The sequence below is a fragment of the Neomonachus schauinslandi genome, chromosome 6 (genome assembly GCF_002201575.2).
Source record: "Neomonachus schauinslandi chromosome 6, ASM220157v2, whole genome shotgun sequence".
NCBI lineage: Eukaryota > Metazoa > Chordata > Mammalia > Carnivora > Phocidae > Neomonachus > Neomonachus schauinslandi.
This window is the reverse complement of record NC_058408.1, coordinates 118,923,762-118,939,688: the sequence shown is the minus strand read 5'-3', so window position 1 is coordinate 118,939,688 and position 15,927 is coordinate 118,923,762. Positions and strand designations below refer to the sequence as shown.

The following is a 15,927-nucleotide window of genomic DNA, read 5'->3' as shown; positions in this document are numbered from 1 at the left end:
TCATGGAGGTAAGAATCAGCAAAGGAAGAGGCCACGTGTAATTTTACATGTACTTTCTCTCTCCTTCCACAGATTTTTATAGCAATTCTTTTCAGAAAGAACTCTGACTTGATGAATAAAATGAGAGAGGTTTACAACAAAAACAAATCAACTAAAAGCCAACCCCGTAGTATGTCTTAAGAGGCCTCAAAATAACCCCTTTTTGAAAAGTAAGATTAAAAAATAATAAGCCATGTATATCAAGTAAAGCAGAAAAGCATGTATTTTTAAATGAAGAAGAAACATTTTTAAAGAGTCTCCTGAAATATGGAAACATCTTATTCAATTATACCTGCTATTTTATCACTTAACACAAAAAAATAAATAAACTCATTTCTTTTTTTTTCTTTCTTTTTTTTTTTTAGGGTCTTTGTTTTGTTCTAAATGCAATCATCTAAATGCACATCTTGCTTTTCTTACTTGGCAATGCCACATGGTATTTCTGCAAGTCAGGGGCTAGTGCCCTAACTCATTTTTTTTTTTTTAATTTTTTTTTTTAAATAAACTCATTTCTGATCTTCTCTTAAAATATATCTAAATTCATTAAGTGGGCAGTCTTTTTTTTTACTGCTTCACTAGGTTTTGTTACTTTAACGGCTTGAATATAAAATTGTTTTTATAGACTACTGATTTCTAGCTCCGAATGAAAACAGTAAATCATAAAGGTAATATTTCTATTGTGGCTGACGGACTTTCCAAAGGAAGAAGGGAGTGTTGACAGAGACTGGGGATTCTTCTCAGCCCTCACACTTGGCTTTCTTGCAAGCTGGAAGAGAATCATCATCTGCTTCTGATGGCCGAGGTTTCTTCACTGTGGAAATAATTCCAAAAGCAGTTTTTCTAGTTTCTATAAAACAAACAGGGAAACCATAGGCCTTAAGTTAAGACATGATTTAAAAAGACGTGGTTTAACAAGTATCACCATGTTACTTTGACTTACAACATTAGTAAATGATAAAACCAGAATGAACTGCTATGGATACTGATGTCATTCACTGTTAGTACCTTTTGTTCCCCAACGTATACAAATATTAGTATATTATTTACATCTAATTCATTCTAAAGGGATTACTCAAGGGTAAAACTGCAGGGCAGGTTCTCTCGAATGGTCTGTCCATGTATCTTATGTAGCCAGGGCCCAAGTCACAGACATTGGTGCAGCAGATGTCTTTTTTTTTTTTTTTTTAAGATTTTATTTATTTATTTGACAGAGAGAGACACAGCAAGAGAGGCAACACAAGCAGGGGGAGTGGGAGAGGGAGAAGCAGGCTCCTTGCAGAGCAGGGAGCCCGATGCGGGACTCGATCCCAGGACCGTGGGATCATGACCTGAGCTGAAGGCAGTCGCTTAACCAACTGAGCCACCCAGGTGCTCCTAGCAGATGTCTTATGTATGGTAGAAAGGCAGATGAATCCAGACAGCCCGGTCAACAGTCAACTGTATCGCTTCCACGGTGATGACGTGTGTTTACTTCATTTTACAGCATGTACCATATCTGGGTCCCTCGCTAGGTCATCTATGTACCTCTGAAGAATCAGTCGTATTATATTATCAACACCCAGCAATGCCTGGCTATCTAACAGGTGTTCAAAAAATACTTGCTGAGTGAACGAAGAAAATCAAACTCACACATTTATCGATCTCTCCTATACTGGTGACGATGGATAAAGAATGGGAATTATTAGGTGTTAGGTCAGGCTGGCAGCAGAGTTCAACTTAAATCTATCCAATTTCAGCTAAAAATATACTACTGGGCCAGGCACTGTGTCATCTACAGAGGGCACTGAGATGCCTACCACAGAAATAAAAGCACGTTAGGGGCAAATGTAATGGGAATGGAGGCACCCATAAGAAGACACTCTGCCTGGATGAATCAGGAAGGTATCGTAACAGAAGTTAACACTAGGAATTCAGAAAAAGGAAAAGAGAGGAGAGGATTCCTTTGCAAGGCATGGAGACAGAAGTAAGAAGAACCTGGTATGTTTGGGGACAATAAACTGGTGTGAAGGAGGAGTGTGAAAAATTTAGGGGGAAATGGGGCTGGAAGGGTAGCTTAAGGGCCATAATGCCATGAAAAGATCCAAATTTAGTCCTTATGAAATAAGAACTAGGGAGGAGAGAGAGGGAGAGATCCATTGGCTACAAAGAAGAGAGAATCAAAAGAACTTTGATAAATATAAATCAGTTAAGATTTGTTTCAATAAAAGCAAAGTCAATTCTAAAGAGTTACGTAAGCATGACCTTCTCATTTATCAGGATTAATTTACCAAGTCTACTAAATCTTTGCCAGTTATTTAGAGTTTTAACTTATAAAAGGGACAAACTTCTCTCAAGGTCATTAAAATGCCAACTTCCTCTGTCCCTTCTCTACAACCTCCTTAGGATTGCTATTCACTGGTTTCTGGAACCCTGAACGGCCACCTAATTCTTTTTTTTTTTTTTAAAGATTTTTATTTATTTATTTGACAGAGAGAGAGATAGCGAGAGCAGGAACACAAGCAGGGGGAGTGGGAGAGGGAGAAGCAGGCTTCCTGCCGAGCAGGGAGCCCGATGTGGGACTCGATCCCAGGACCCTGGGATCATGACCTGAGCCGAAGGCAGACACTTAACGACTGAGCCACCCAGGCGCCCACGGCCACCTAATTCTGATTCCCTATAGCGAGCTTTCCCATGTTGAATGGCAGCTACTACGTGTCCTAAGTCTTCCATTTCCAGGTATCCATTCCAGCACTGCTTTCAACCATTCCACGATAAGGCTTCCAGACTGGTAGTACTCCTGTGCACTGCTGTCCTTCTGGAACGGGGCACTCGGGATGATACACAAGCCAGCTGGGACTTCATCAACGCAGACAGTAATGGTGAGACTCTGAATCCCCTTGCTTCAGATTCTTTTATTTCTTCTAGTGTAACCTGCGGCTGAATTCACAATCTTAGGAACCCCCCCATACCACAGTCTAACATTGATGCCAATGTCAGCTAAAAGCAGGGTAATTGTAATGTATCCTCCAGATGTGCTGTTAATTCTGCAGGGACAGCAGCCATAAACCAGGACTGTCACACTAGGGGGAAGGTAATGCCACCTAAAATCCACAGGCTTCCTTTAGTTCAGCTTCCATAAAAGCCTAGCTTTACACATATCCTCTGTTGACTAGCTGAGTTTTTTGAAGTCAATGTAGAACTTCATCTTTTTCCCATTATATTTTCTTATTAGTTTCCCTTTCTTGTTTTAGTCTATTTTGGAACACCAATTGTTATCCAAAATCCTGATGACTCCTTATGTTCATTTAAAACAGACAAAAATAATGGCAGAACAACCAAAGCATGAACCAACTATTTCCTAATTTCAAGACAAGTCCTAATTAATTTGGCCATTCCCAGAACTTACGTGATGGGGTCTAGGCTACCTAATACAATTACCTCAAACTAAAAATGTTGAAAACAGAAGCAAAATCATCTAATTTATGCTAAGTCAATACAGGAATCAGTATTGACCTCCCAAGTGGAGATCAGATCATTAAAATCTAGACACAACGCACAAGTCCTCAATAACTCACCTATTCATATGCCAAATAACCTAGTCTACATGTAAGCCCTATTCTGAAGTTTAAATTCATCTAGGTGATATCAAGTAAACTGCTTCGTGACCACTACTACTAGTGCTAAAAATCACAGAGAGAACAAAGATAAAACAGCAGATCCAAAGTGTAAATTTTTTTTTTTTTTTTTAAAGGGGAAGGAACAGAGACAGTATTATTTATTTATTTGAGAGCGCAAGTGTGTGCAGGAGAGGCAGAGGGAGAGAGACAAGCTGACTCCGTGCTGAGCACAAAGCCTGACGTGGGGCTCGATCCCACAACCCTGAGATCAAGACCTGAGCCAAAACCAAGAGTTGGACGGACACTTTAACTGGCTGAGCCACTCAGGTACCTCTAAATTTTTTTCTTTTAATAAAACCTCATTTTCATTCTCTGAAGTCTTGGCATATCAAATACTTCGTTTAATTTTTATCTGATGAATAAGAAGTTCAGTGGCTTCAAGTAGTGGAATTAAGGTGAAGAGGAAATATATGTAAATGAAATGTGAGTAAAAAATATATAGTGTGCACACAGTTGAGCATGTAAACCAAAACAAATGAGAAAAAGGATCACGAGTTGTAATAAATGTGAAAAGATACTATTTGAGTTTGTTAGTTGGGTTCTTAAAATGTATTTGCTGTTTTTGTGTTCCGAATAAACGGCTTAACATCAATTTTTCACATTTCAGTTCTTGCAAACAATGATTTCCGCAGGGGAAGCATGCCTCTCTGGAGAGGAGGGAGGAGAAAGATAGACAGGGACACACATGCAGAGCTTGGAAGACACGTTCAGCACTCAGTAACGCAGACCATGTTCAGTCCACAGAGTACACAAAGTAAAGCCTGAAGGGCAGAGTTAAAACAGGCTGAGCAAAGACGAGCCTGAAGGAGCTTTGCAGAGCAGGTAAAAGTAAACAAGGCTCCATCATCTGATTTAAAAAGCCTGGCTCCTAACATGAGCATTTGGTGTTTTTACTGGAAGAACTTGCTCACCTCCATGTAGAAGCACTGCTCGGCAGTTGGTGGAGACGGCGGCCTTGGCGTCACTTTCAGACAGCCCAAACAGCAGTCCTCTGGTGGGGCCATTAAAGCTTTCAAGCCAGCGTCAGCCAAGGACAGGGGACTAACAGAAACCCAACTGCCAACGCCAGCTCCCCTGGCCACACCAAGAGAGACTCACTCTCCAACAGTTCTAGCCTGAATGCAACAGGCATCTGTGAAGAGACTCGCTCTAAGCTTTTATGATAGAGAGTCCCTCGTTCCCCTTTTTCTATTTCACCCTTAACCCAGGAAACAAAAGGATGAAGCTCTCTACAACCTATATAATTTGTCCTTGAAATTTTTAATTGGTAAACTCACAGTAAAAGGTTAAAAAAAATCTTAAACTATAATATCACATCAAATTCCAAGTTTCCTAAAAGAACAATTCAACAACTTCTAACTCAGAAAAGGATACAAGTTTGCCACATCGTATGGGCCTCTTATTTCTAAAGGCTAAAATAAAGTGAACAAAAAATAGATAGGAGAGAAGTTACTCATAACATTTCAATGATTTCATTTGCAGTAAATTAATAGGATGCTTAAGTATCCAAAAATAAAGGAGTCAACCGCATCAATTTAAGTCCTTATAATTTTGATGGTTTCCTTAAGTTTCCAAAAGTTTCTAAAAGAACTCTGAAAGCATTTTGTAATAGCATAAAGAAAAAACTTCACATAAACAAAACCTGCAGCCCAAAAGGAATGGGGACACATTTCACTCTTCAGCACTTGCAATGGGCACAGGCAGTTCAAAATGAAAATATGCAATAAGCATTCATTACTATTAATTTATCCTCTAGAAATGTTTCAAAGTTTTATAACTTGAAGAGTGTAAACAGAGTACTCATACCAGACTCACCCTTTCTGCAGCACTAGATAGAATCACATTCTGCAAAACAGAAAGTGATCAACATTAATCTCAGATAAATGTAAAAAAAAAAAAAATTGAAAAGTCTTCTAATACAAATAACCAGTAACCACTTTTTAACATTTAAGGCTCTACAAATACCAACTTCTTTTAAAGATAAGGTAAAGAATCAAAGTCAAAGAAAGACCTTAGGACCAACAGCAGCCTACAGGACAAGAAACAGAGTAAGCCTTCCCACCAGATCTTACAGAAGGTGAATTCGTTTAAAAAATTAGTTGAAAAGGTCATATAATCTTAATTCAACTCACTGATGACAAAAAATTGTTATCTAGACCATTCTTTTCACAGTAGGTAAACTACAAATTCCTTATTGGAAGATAAAGGGTTTCAACAGATCTTCCTCCCCCACCCTTGCATTATTCTTCCTTTGATATTTTTCTTTCCCTTAAAACTTGCAGGGCTCATTGACATGGGAGAATTTGTTTCTGGGCCTCGAGAATGTTCTGCTTTAGGGAAAAGGAATCAGTTAAACAATTCCAGTATATTAATAATAAGAATAAACTGCTAGATTTGAAAAACATCCTGAAATTAGGGAACCATACCTTTCCTTTGCAGACCTGCATCAAATTGAGGGCATTGGAAATTGTGTACCTTCTCATTGTGGAATCTTTGATAGCAGGGCTGTAGATGAGTTCAAAGCCCACGCCTCGGTCAATTGCCTTCACAGGAGATAAAGAAAATAAACTGTCAAGGATAAACACACACTGCCCTGCTTTCCTTTCACTAAGATTCTTCCTCATCTCCCTCCTCAACCCCACCACAGACCTCCTGCATGTCAAGGTACAGCCTTAAACAAAGGCAGATTTATGCCCGAATGGCACCATCCACAGGAGAAGGCAGATGTTTGGCTCTCTTTGATCAAGAGTTTATCTTAGCTGTGGGGAAGCTGACTTTATATAAACAGGAATCCTGAGGCAGAGCAAAGTCCCAGTGGGGTGCCAGATGGGCTATTCCTCCATGAACTATTAAAAGGAAAATGGAGATGTGCTCCCTACACTTAGGGTAAACTGCAAACACAGTAAACAACAAAAACAAAACAAAACAAAAAATTTGACCCAAGAATGTAAGAGACAAAGAAATGAAGAGCTGAAAAAAGCTCAAAGAATAGGGTGGGAAAGCCCCTCAGGTGAGTCCATTATTACATATGTTGAATGAAGGAAGTACCATGTGTCAGGTGCTAAGAGTCTTACGTATATACTTAACCCTTATGATACCTTTATAAGGCACTGTGGCAGAGACTGCTAGCTGCCCCCAATTATCTGTTCTCCCCTTTTTCTTTACTTCTAGGGGCCCTGAGCTTTGGCTGGGCTCAGGGATCGAAGAAGCCTGGGCTCTTAACTATTTTGCCCAGCTCACCAGACAAGCTTGGTCTTTTACATGTGAAAGAGAAACTTCTTTCCTACTTAATACATTTTTAATAGGTAGGCATCCACAGGTAAGAAAACAGCCTGGCAGGGGTGGAAAGAGAACTGAAAGCCACCACCACACTGTCCATCTTTTCTGATGAGCAACTCTGGATCTTCATCCATTCACAAGATATGTGTTCAGGCAACTATGTGTGGGAATGGTGAGCAAAAGCTGACATGGATCCTCCCTTTTCAGAGCTTATGGTTTACTCTAGGGGGACTATCAAATAACTACACAAAAACCTAACACTTCAACTGTGTAACTGCTATCAAGGAGAAGTTTAGGAGTGGATGACGAAAGAACTGAGTACACCGTAGAGAAAGGAGCATTTTCTGAGGGAGGCGTACAGGGAGAGGCTCTGGGGTTGGAGGGAGTGTGGGAGCATGGAGAGAAGGTCATGGGCTGGGGAAGACAGAGTGAGGGGGCGCCCTGAGGCTAAGGACAGTGGGAACAGCCACCGTGCAGGTCTTTAGGACTGCAGGCAGACTCAGCAGTGAGAAGCATCTGAAGGATGCTAGCATGGCAGGGCCAAGTCCCTTGGTTGCAGTGGTCTTCTGAATGAACAAAGGAAGGACGGCAGGCACAAACCGGGCAGCACCTGGCAAATGAGTTTCTATTACCCAGAGGATGAGCTGGGAGTGGTCAGCTGTGGCTGCTGGAGGTCTACTTCTGAATGTTTGCAGGGAACGGAAAAACCGGTCTTCTTCCAGAACTGGCAGCCCACCTTGATTTAATTCAGGTGTACATGGAAGGCTCCTACCTTCCCTCCCTGAACAGAGACTTCCTTCCTCCCATCCCCTAATCCTCCCTTCATTAACTTCCTCTTGCCTTAAGGCTCTGAGATTTTATTATAGATTTCCTTACATATCTGATAGTAGCTTAGTTAAAATTTACATGAGATTTTCCATACTGCCATCTTCCCTGACGACTTTTTCCCACCTCTAATCCTTGGGCTTGTGTTGATTCTTTCTGGGAATGGTGTCTGTGATGATACTCTCTGTGCCACAGTGAAGTGTGCACGTCCGTCTCCCTGCCTGTCTTATGCACTGCTTGAGAGCTGGTGTCATGGTATTTCTTCATAACACACAACTGCCTTTTATGCAAAAAGTGTTTAATATATTTATATTCTGAGTAGATAAATAGTAGCTTATAGAAAAGAAGTTATGTAATAATGCTTTCTATAAGCTAAATAGTAGCTTATAGAAAAAAGGTTATGTAATAATGCGGATTATTCATGTAAAAGGAACCAGGATGAACATGGCTAATTATTCAACCAAAACACTTCCTGCAGCCATATTCTCAACTATTCCCTTGGCTACTTCTCTTACCAAAACTGCTAATTAGTCAAAGAAGCTGATATTTTTTTCTTCATCCTTCTATTTGCTGAACTAAAACACAAGGCAGTAGGATGGAGAAGAGGGGAAATAAAAGATGTGAATGGAAAAAAAAAAAAAAGATGTGGATGATACACAGAACTGGGGGACCTGGTCAGAAAGTATTCCTAACTGTATCTAAAATTTTAGCCCCCTCTGGGGATGAGATCAAAATAAAAACTCTCTTTTGGGGGGGGGGGGAGGAGGGAAGACAATCATCAGCTTAATTAGTCTTTAAGAAAAAAGTTCTGATTTTGCACTTAGTACATTAATCAAGTTCACTTTTAAATAGCTAAGAAAAGTCTGAGACAGAGAAATTATACATAATGTGCTACTGCAGTTTGTGAATATTTCTTTCATAATACTACACTTTACATTTTTAGATGGATAAAATACAGACTCATTACCTGGGCCTGCTTCTAAGACCATGCTAATGTAAATTGCCTTAAGTTCCTCAAATGATTGTTCCTAACAGCCTCTTCATAAAGAATGACAGTGTCTGCCTGATTGGTTTTTGTTCACATCTCTGACCAAGGTTCTGGAATAGGCAGATGATCAGATTTCTATACTAATGAGAAATAACAGTCATAATGATGCTATAAACCAAGGGCAGGTGTGTGATATTTGAATCAAGAAAAACTGGTGGTAAAATTCCAAGAACTAAGCAAAGCTTAAGATGATAGGAAGAAAATAGAGAGTTGATTACCAGGACAATATACAGATTCTCTGTTAATTTCATAAAAATTCTTTACTGAGTTCAAAAGGATTCAACACCCTTTTGGTGTACCATTATCTAAGACAGGTAATTTGTTCATATAATTCACAAACGAAAGTAACATAAGAAAGCAATAAAAAGTCTTGTATCTCTGCTCCCATCTGCCCCATCCCCACCTCCCACAATTATTTCTATTAATTTCTGTGTCTTCTTCCAGAGTGTCTTCATACAAACACAAGTAAATATGAGTATATGTTATTTTTCCTCTTTCTTACCCCAAAGGTAGCCCACCATATTCTTGCTCTGACTCGAGGGCGTTTTATAGCGGCAGAGTATTTCACTGTAGAGCTATGGCATGTAATTAACCACGCCTCTACCGGTAGACTTTGGGTTGTTTCAATATATCTGTAGAATAAACACTCAGGTGGGACTGCTGGGTATTATGGGTTGAATTGTGTCCCCCCTTCCCACCCTCCTGAAAGGTATGTTGAAGTCCTAACCCTCAGTACCTCAGAATGTGACCTTATTTGGAAACAAGGTTGTTGCAGATATAATTAGTTAAGATGAGGTCACTGGAGTAAGGTGGGCCCCTGATCCCAAGACTGGTGTCCTTACAACATGACAACCACGTGAAGACACAGAGACACACAGGTAGAACACACCGCGAGGCAAAGCCAGAGACCGTGGAGTCACACAGCTGCATGCCAAGGAGCCCCAAAGATTACCGGCAAACCAGAAGCCAAGAAGAGGCAGAGAAGGTTTCTCCTCCAGGTTTCAGAGGGAGCATGATCCTGATGATATCCTGATTTCAGACTTCTAGGCTCCAGAAGCGTGAGACAATAAACTGCTGTTGTTTTAAGCCACCCAGTTTGTGGTGCTTTGTTATGGCAGCCCCGGGAAACTCACACGCAAGGTCAGAAGGGAAGGCAGCTGTAATTTGGATGGTTGTTGCCAAATTACCTTTTGATGGTTGTTGCAGCTGTAATTTGGATGGTTGTTGCCAAATTACCTTTTGATGGAAATTAACAGAAATTACCTGTCTTAGATCACAACTACCCACTTCTCCGTAGGGATCGTTCCAATGTACACTGTTACAGCAATGTAGGAGGATGACTGCTTCCCCGCAACCTTATGGCAGAGCGTATCATCAAACTCCCGGGTTTGTGCCAATCAGGTGCTTTTAATGTGAATTTTTCCTATTATGATGAATTTAAGTATCTTTCACTTTTGAGGGCCATTTGTATTTCCTTTTCAGTGAAATGTCTTTTCACATTCTTAATCCATTTTGGGGCGATTGTTCATTTGTGTTTTTTAACTTCTCATTTTCAAAGTCCAGAGTGCTAACCATTACACTATGGGGCCACCTTTTTAGCTTCTCATTTTCTAGGAGCTCTTTATACATTAGGGAGATTAGCATTTTACCTTCGATATATGTGAAAATATTTTCACTTTCTGGTTTTTTTGCCACACAAAAATTGTTGATACCAGTGAGTGTCCTAGCACTGGTCTAAGCACTGGATCGATAAAGCACTCAATACATTCAGGGTCACAATATGTGTGATGAAAAATAAAGTTTATAACGCACTCACACCCAACTCAAGTATATATGGCATGATTCCTGGAACAACTTCACTGCTTCAGACACTATTTACTGGACATTTCTCGGTGGGGACTAATTGGACCATGAAAACAGAAATGGATTACAGTTAAAGGAAGTGCTGAGAGGAAAACATCAGGGAGCAAAACACATATAAGCACTGAAATAACTCCATAAACTTGAAGTCATTGTTGAATGGCAATAACACTGGAAAAAAAATCAAAGGGAAGGCAAAGATATGTGCTGCTTAAAAAAAATTCTTCTCAAAACCTGAACTCCTAAAGATCACGTTTTGAAATATGAAATTATTCTATGCTTAACAAAGAGCTCTGCTGTAAAGTAATTTTAAATAGCATTTTCCAGTGGGAAATGACGGTGGATTCAGAATCAGAGCTTGAGCACAATTCCCAAGTAAACTTTTGAGAGAAGTGTGAGCCACAAACTACCTGAGTCTCGTTTCCTTATCTGCCTAATGGAGATACTTCACACCTACCCACCCTACAGCTGCTGGGCTGCGGCAGGTGAGAAAGTGCCTAAACCATAAAATAAGTAATGAGAAGTCACCTGGCTGTCTAAGAAGACGAGTTGAATTCAATTTTTTGAAATCCAACTATCACATGATAAAGTTGTGATTTCCTACAAGTTACTTAGACGCCAGAAGAATTTTGTAGGAGATTTTAAAGGGAATTACATAACTGATACTATGGTGCCCTAAGCACGTGGTGAAGATAAGTAAGGGGATGCCAGCAGTAAGTTGTAAAAATGGAGTGCTCCGGTGTGCTGGAGCTCCTGGGCCCTCCTTCATAACCCCAACCGTTGTCGTCTTCTAGCTTTATTGAAGAATAACTGACAAATATCATTGTACATATTTAAAGTATACAACACAATGATTTGATACACATATATATCGTGGAATGATTACTAAGATCCACATAATTTGCACATACATTACCTGACATAGTTAATGTAGTCAAAAATTTTCTTTCTTTCTTTTTTTTTTGGTGAGAATGCTTAGGATCTATTCTCAACAACTTTCAAGTACACAACACCGTACTAACTACAGTCATGCGAGTACATCAGATCCTCAGAAGTTATTCTTCTTATAACTGGAAATTTGTACCCTCCAACCTATCACACCAACCTTTGAGCTGATGACTGTCACATGGCTTAAGGCCTCTAGGTAGAAGACTAATGAATTAAGTATCTTAATGATTTTGCTTTTCACCACCACAAAAGGATACCAATCCTATTCAAATTAAGATCTGTGCCCAATAAAGTGATCCTTATAAAGTCAACCTATCAACTTTTCATGGCCAAAGACAAGTTTACTCTCAAATCCAAAGAAGCATGCAAGGACAGGGACTTAAGACTTAACGGTTACCCACATTTACCACATGTTCTATACTTCCATGGTGAATATATTTCCATTTTTTAATAGAAATTAAATGTAAAATCATACAGCTCCATATCTAGAATAGATATTATTAGATACAAATACATACATATCATACAACTCTTAATTGCCCTGAACAATAAGCTAGCTACCTCTTATTATGTTTCCAGCTTTCTCTTCCAAATAAAAAATGGGTGGTGAATACATACTTTTGTGCTTCCTGACCAATTCACACCACAGCCTACTTCCACACTAGATGAAGACTAAAAATAATCTTGCACAGCCTTTCCTTCCACTCCATCATCTAGTTTTTATTAAACAACATATGTAAAATGTTCACACCAGATTTTTTAAAAAGCAGACACTGTGTTAAATACTGCCTATCCCTCTCACTTGTCAAATTTTTACTTTTCAGAATTCTCAAATTGAAATACATGGGAATTAAGCCCAAAATATCCATCAAACAGCAGTTTTCCTGAACCTGCAGGTGGAACTCGAGCGTGGGTGGTCCTGCCACTGTTCCCATGCCATCCTCCTCCCGCTGCCCCAGTGCCCCACTTCCCTCCCTGCCCACGCTTGCCACCAGACCCTGACAGCCAGCTAAAGACTGATGACAAGCAGGATTTGGCCATGTTCCCCAAGCTGCACCTTGATATGCTAAATTAGACACATATCCATTCAACTGACAAATTCTAAGGAGCATCCATTGCAGGCGAAATTTTGGGGTAATTCAAAAGGCCCAACCCTTAGTTGGTGCACTCTAGAAGCTCACAGTCTGGGTTGAACGGTAGGGCACATTCATTAAGGAACCGAATGAAAGCCCTTGCCAGAACAGCCACTGAGAAGCCTACCACTGCTGTAGGACATGAGGAATTATGTGCTGTGCACTGCTGTCCGTCCATTCCATGGACTTGGCCTTAGCACCACGGGGTACCATCGTGTCCCAACCAAGGACACAGTACCGTATGTGGGTTTACTCAGGCAAAGAAGTCTAGAAAATGGCCTTCCTTATTCATTAAGACCAAGAGAAAGGTAAAAAAGTTGCAAGCTGAATGGTAATTTACAGAGTGGCTGCACCATCTGACTCCAGAAACCGGATTGGTAGTTGGAGGTTGGTAAAAAGCCTTGGCAAACTTCTAGAGACAGAGACTGCTACCTCTGGAGAGGAACAATATGTGAGGCCAACGAGACCGCCATCACCTTGGGTACTGTATTAGTTTGTGCCTTTTATCGCAGGTAGCTGGAGCATCTCAGGCATCTCTTTTGACAGGGTACCAACCAGAACTGTCCCTACCCTGTGACTGATGAGCTGAATGGCTTCTCCTTGCTAGCCTGCATTTTACCACATTGCAGAGGTGAGCTGCTAAAAACAACACAGATCTCCAACTCGAAAATATGATGATTCAGGGTTTTTTTTTAGGGTTTATTTACTCATTTGTAAGTACCAGCAAGAACATGGGCAACAATGACTTGAGCTTAATAAATATTGCTTTATGTTCAGTAGCACTCTATATTTATCAGGAAAGAGCTGGTTTAGTTTTCCCTTTATATACGTGACTTTAAAATTTTGACTGCTTTTCAAGTTCTTTAGTAGCGTATTTTTAGGGGTGGAACATAAGCCAACTTAAATTTTTCCACACGGATTCAATTTTTGCACACCACACAGATCAATGTTCTCCTCTGTGTCCCCCTATTCTTGGCATCGAGCCAATTCCTCAGCAGCAGTGACAGCGAAAGAAAGCTCGAGGAAGTTGTGATTCCACGAGACAGAAGAGGGGAGTGATCGATCTGGAAAAAGTACATAAGTCTTTAATTTTCCAATTCTGACAGGACTGGGTTTGGAATCTGGACTGTCTGTGAGACCCTCTGTCTCCTTCGAGAGGAATTCTTGAGAAGGGGAGACAGGTTTGGAACCCGCTCTTCTCAAACGGCATCCTAACCCTTTCCCAGGACCTGGCCGTCTGACAGCCGCTGAGGTGCAGCCCTCCCACCTTTTGGATGGAAGAAGACCGGCAAGAAGGCGTGACAGATGGAAGACAAGGGGTAGCGAAAAACAAGAGAAACTATGTAGAAAGGTAATAAGAAGACTTCTGTGGCAGAAGCAGGAAGAAAAACTTCCCTGAACACATGGCCACCTTCTGAGGTTATTATAAAAGTCACCCTGGGCTTTTGTGCTTTTGTGTGAACCAGTGGGCTTCAGGGCTTCATCTTGCTTGGACCTCATCTAATGGGCTTTCCGCGCCCGGCTCCTTCAGTGAACTTCCGGTCCACCCGAGCTTGCTGGTGCCTCAGGAACCCTCTCTGTATTTTTTCTCCTACTTCTTCTTTCTCAACTGCCCTATCCCCTTACTGTTCAATGCTCAGGCTCTAAGTGTCTGTCGTTATGGCTATCCTTTTAAGAAATATCCTTCATAAACTCTGGCTTCTAAGGCCTTTTAAAAACATCTTAATAATTTACTGGATAGTTTTTGTTTTAAGATCCTTTTCTACCTTTAGTCAGCTTTCAAAAATGAAATCCTCTTTTCTAAACTGCCTATTTATCACCTAGCCTTTGGTTTTTCCTTCTAAAGAACACTAGGTCCTTTTGCCCCTTTTCCAGTTTGTTAGTGTGGGTTTGCAGAGATTCACATATAGAAGGGAAAGTACAACACTTACCACATTAATAGGGGGTCTTTTGAAGTAAAATGGTAGTTTCTCTGTTACAGTTATACAGACTAAATCCACATCTAAATGTGTACAAGCAACCTGTCAAGAAGAAAGAAAACCAGGTAAAGCCAAAAGAAAAAATGGCACACATTAAGAATGGGAGGAAAAAAAAAAAAAAGAATGGGAGATATAGTCAAACCTGATTTAAAGAGATACAGGTATGGTTCAGTCCAAAGGCATCATAATGGTGCTGAAATATATCTGTCAATGATTAGCCATTCCTTCACATTTGGTTTGAATGGTTTAACTGTAACCTAGCTGGAGCACAGTGATATGTCCATGGATCATCCCACCAGACAGAGGCTGGAGACCCTCGAACTCATGGTCTGCTACATAAGGATGGCATGCTAAGAGAGGCTCAGTTTCCGGAAGGCTACATCAGATTGTTCCAGAAAGAGGCAACCAACTGTTCTGAAATCCAGGAAGAAAAATAAGCCAAAGGAACATGTGCATGGTCCATTTATTCCACAGATTATTTATTTTTGTGCCAGGAATTGTCCCTGGCCTGTGGCTCCTATCAGACTACTGAGGGGCTAGAAGAATACTGACATGGCCCTACTGACAGCAATTTTGTTCCAACTAGAAGAGAAACAGTCTACGTAAGTGGTCAAAGCAGAGCTGTTACAAATCAAATGATAGTGAACGCATTTTTCAACTTTTAAGTTCCCTTGCCTTTGTTCTAATTTTTGTTCTTGCTTATTGATCAATACTTTGCATTTACTTCCAAAAGAGGTTTGAAGTGGCTTACAAAAACAAAACAAAACAAAAACATACTTTGCATTTACTTCCAAAAGAGGTTTGCATTTACTTCCAAAAGAGGTTTGAAGTGGCTTACAAAAACAAAACAAAACAAAAACATACAAAAGAAAATAAATAGATAAGGAAAACAGGATAAATGGAAAATCAGGGAAGCAAAATAAAGCTGGGGAAAGATTACAAGCATAAGAGTACACGCCAAAACCACTGCTAAAAGATGTATATCTGGCTCTGATTTGGCCGTTAGTTGATTTCCGGTGACAGAAAGAACTGGCTGTTTTGTACCGTATTACAAACAAGCCTTACTGACAATGCTGGCGTACACAGGCTTGATGACAAGTTCAAAATGCCGGGTTGGCTCTGCGGGCAAAGCAACGTCAGTGCTATGGCCAGAGCGGGGG

General features: G+C 40.4%; 1 protein-coding gene across 1 annotated transcript in view; it reads right to left on the bottom strand.

Moving 5' to 3' along the window:
• Nucleotides 1-352: 352 nt before the first annotated feature.
• Nucleotides 353-15,927, bottom strand: part of RPP30 (ribonuclease P/MRP subunit p30) — a 27,727-nt gene continuing 12,152 nt past the window's right edge. The window contains exons 6-11 of the mRNA XM_021699749.1: nucleotides 14,720-14,809; nucleotides 6,122-6,238; nucleotides 5,511-5,540; nucleotides 5,070-5,107; nucleotides 4,607-4,686; nucleotides 353-886 (exon numbers count right to left, since the gene is read on the bottom strand). Coding sequence (XP_021555424.1) covers nucleotides 777-886; nucleotides 4,607-4,686; nucleotides 5,070-5,107; nucleotides 5,511-5,540; nucleotides 6,122-6,238; nucleotides 14,720-14,809 — 465 coding nt within the window. The 3' untranslated portion in view covers nucleotides 353-776. The remainder of the gene's footprint in view (nucleotides 887-4,606; nucleotides 4,687-5,069; nucleotides 5,108-5,510; nucleotides 5,541-6,121; nucleotides 6,239-14,719; nucleotides 14,810-15,927) is intronic.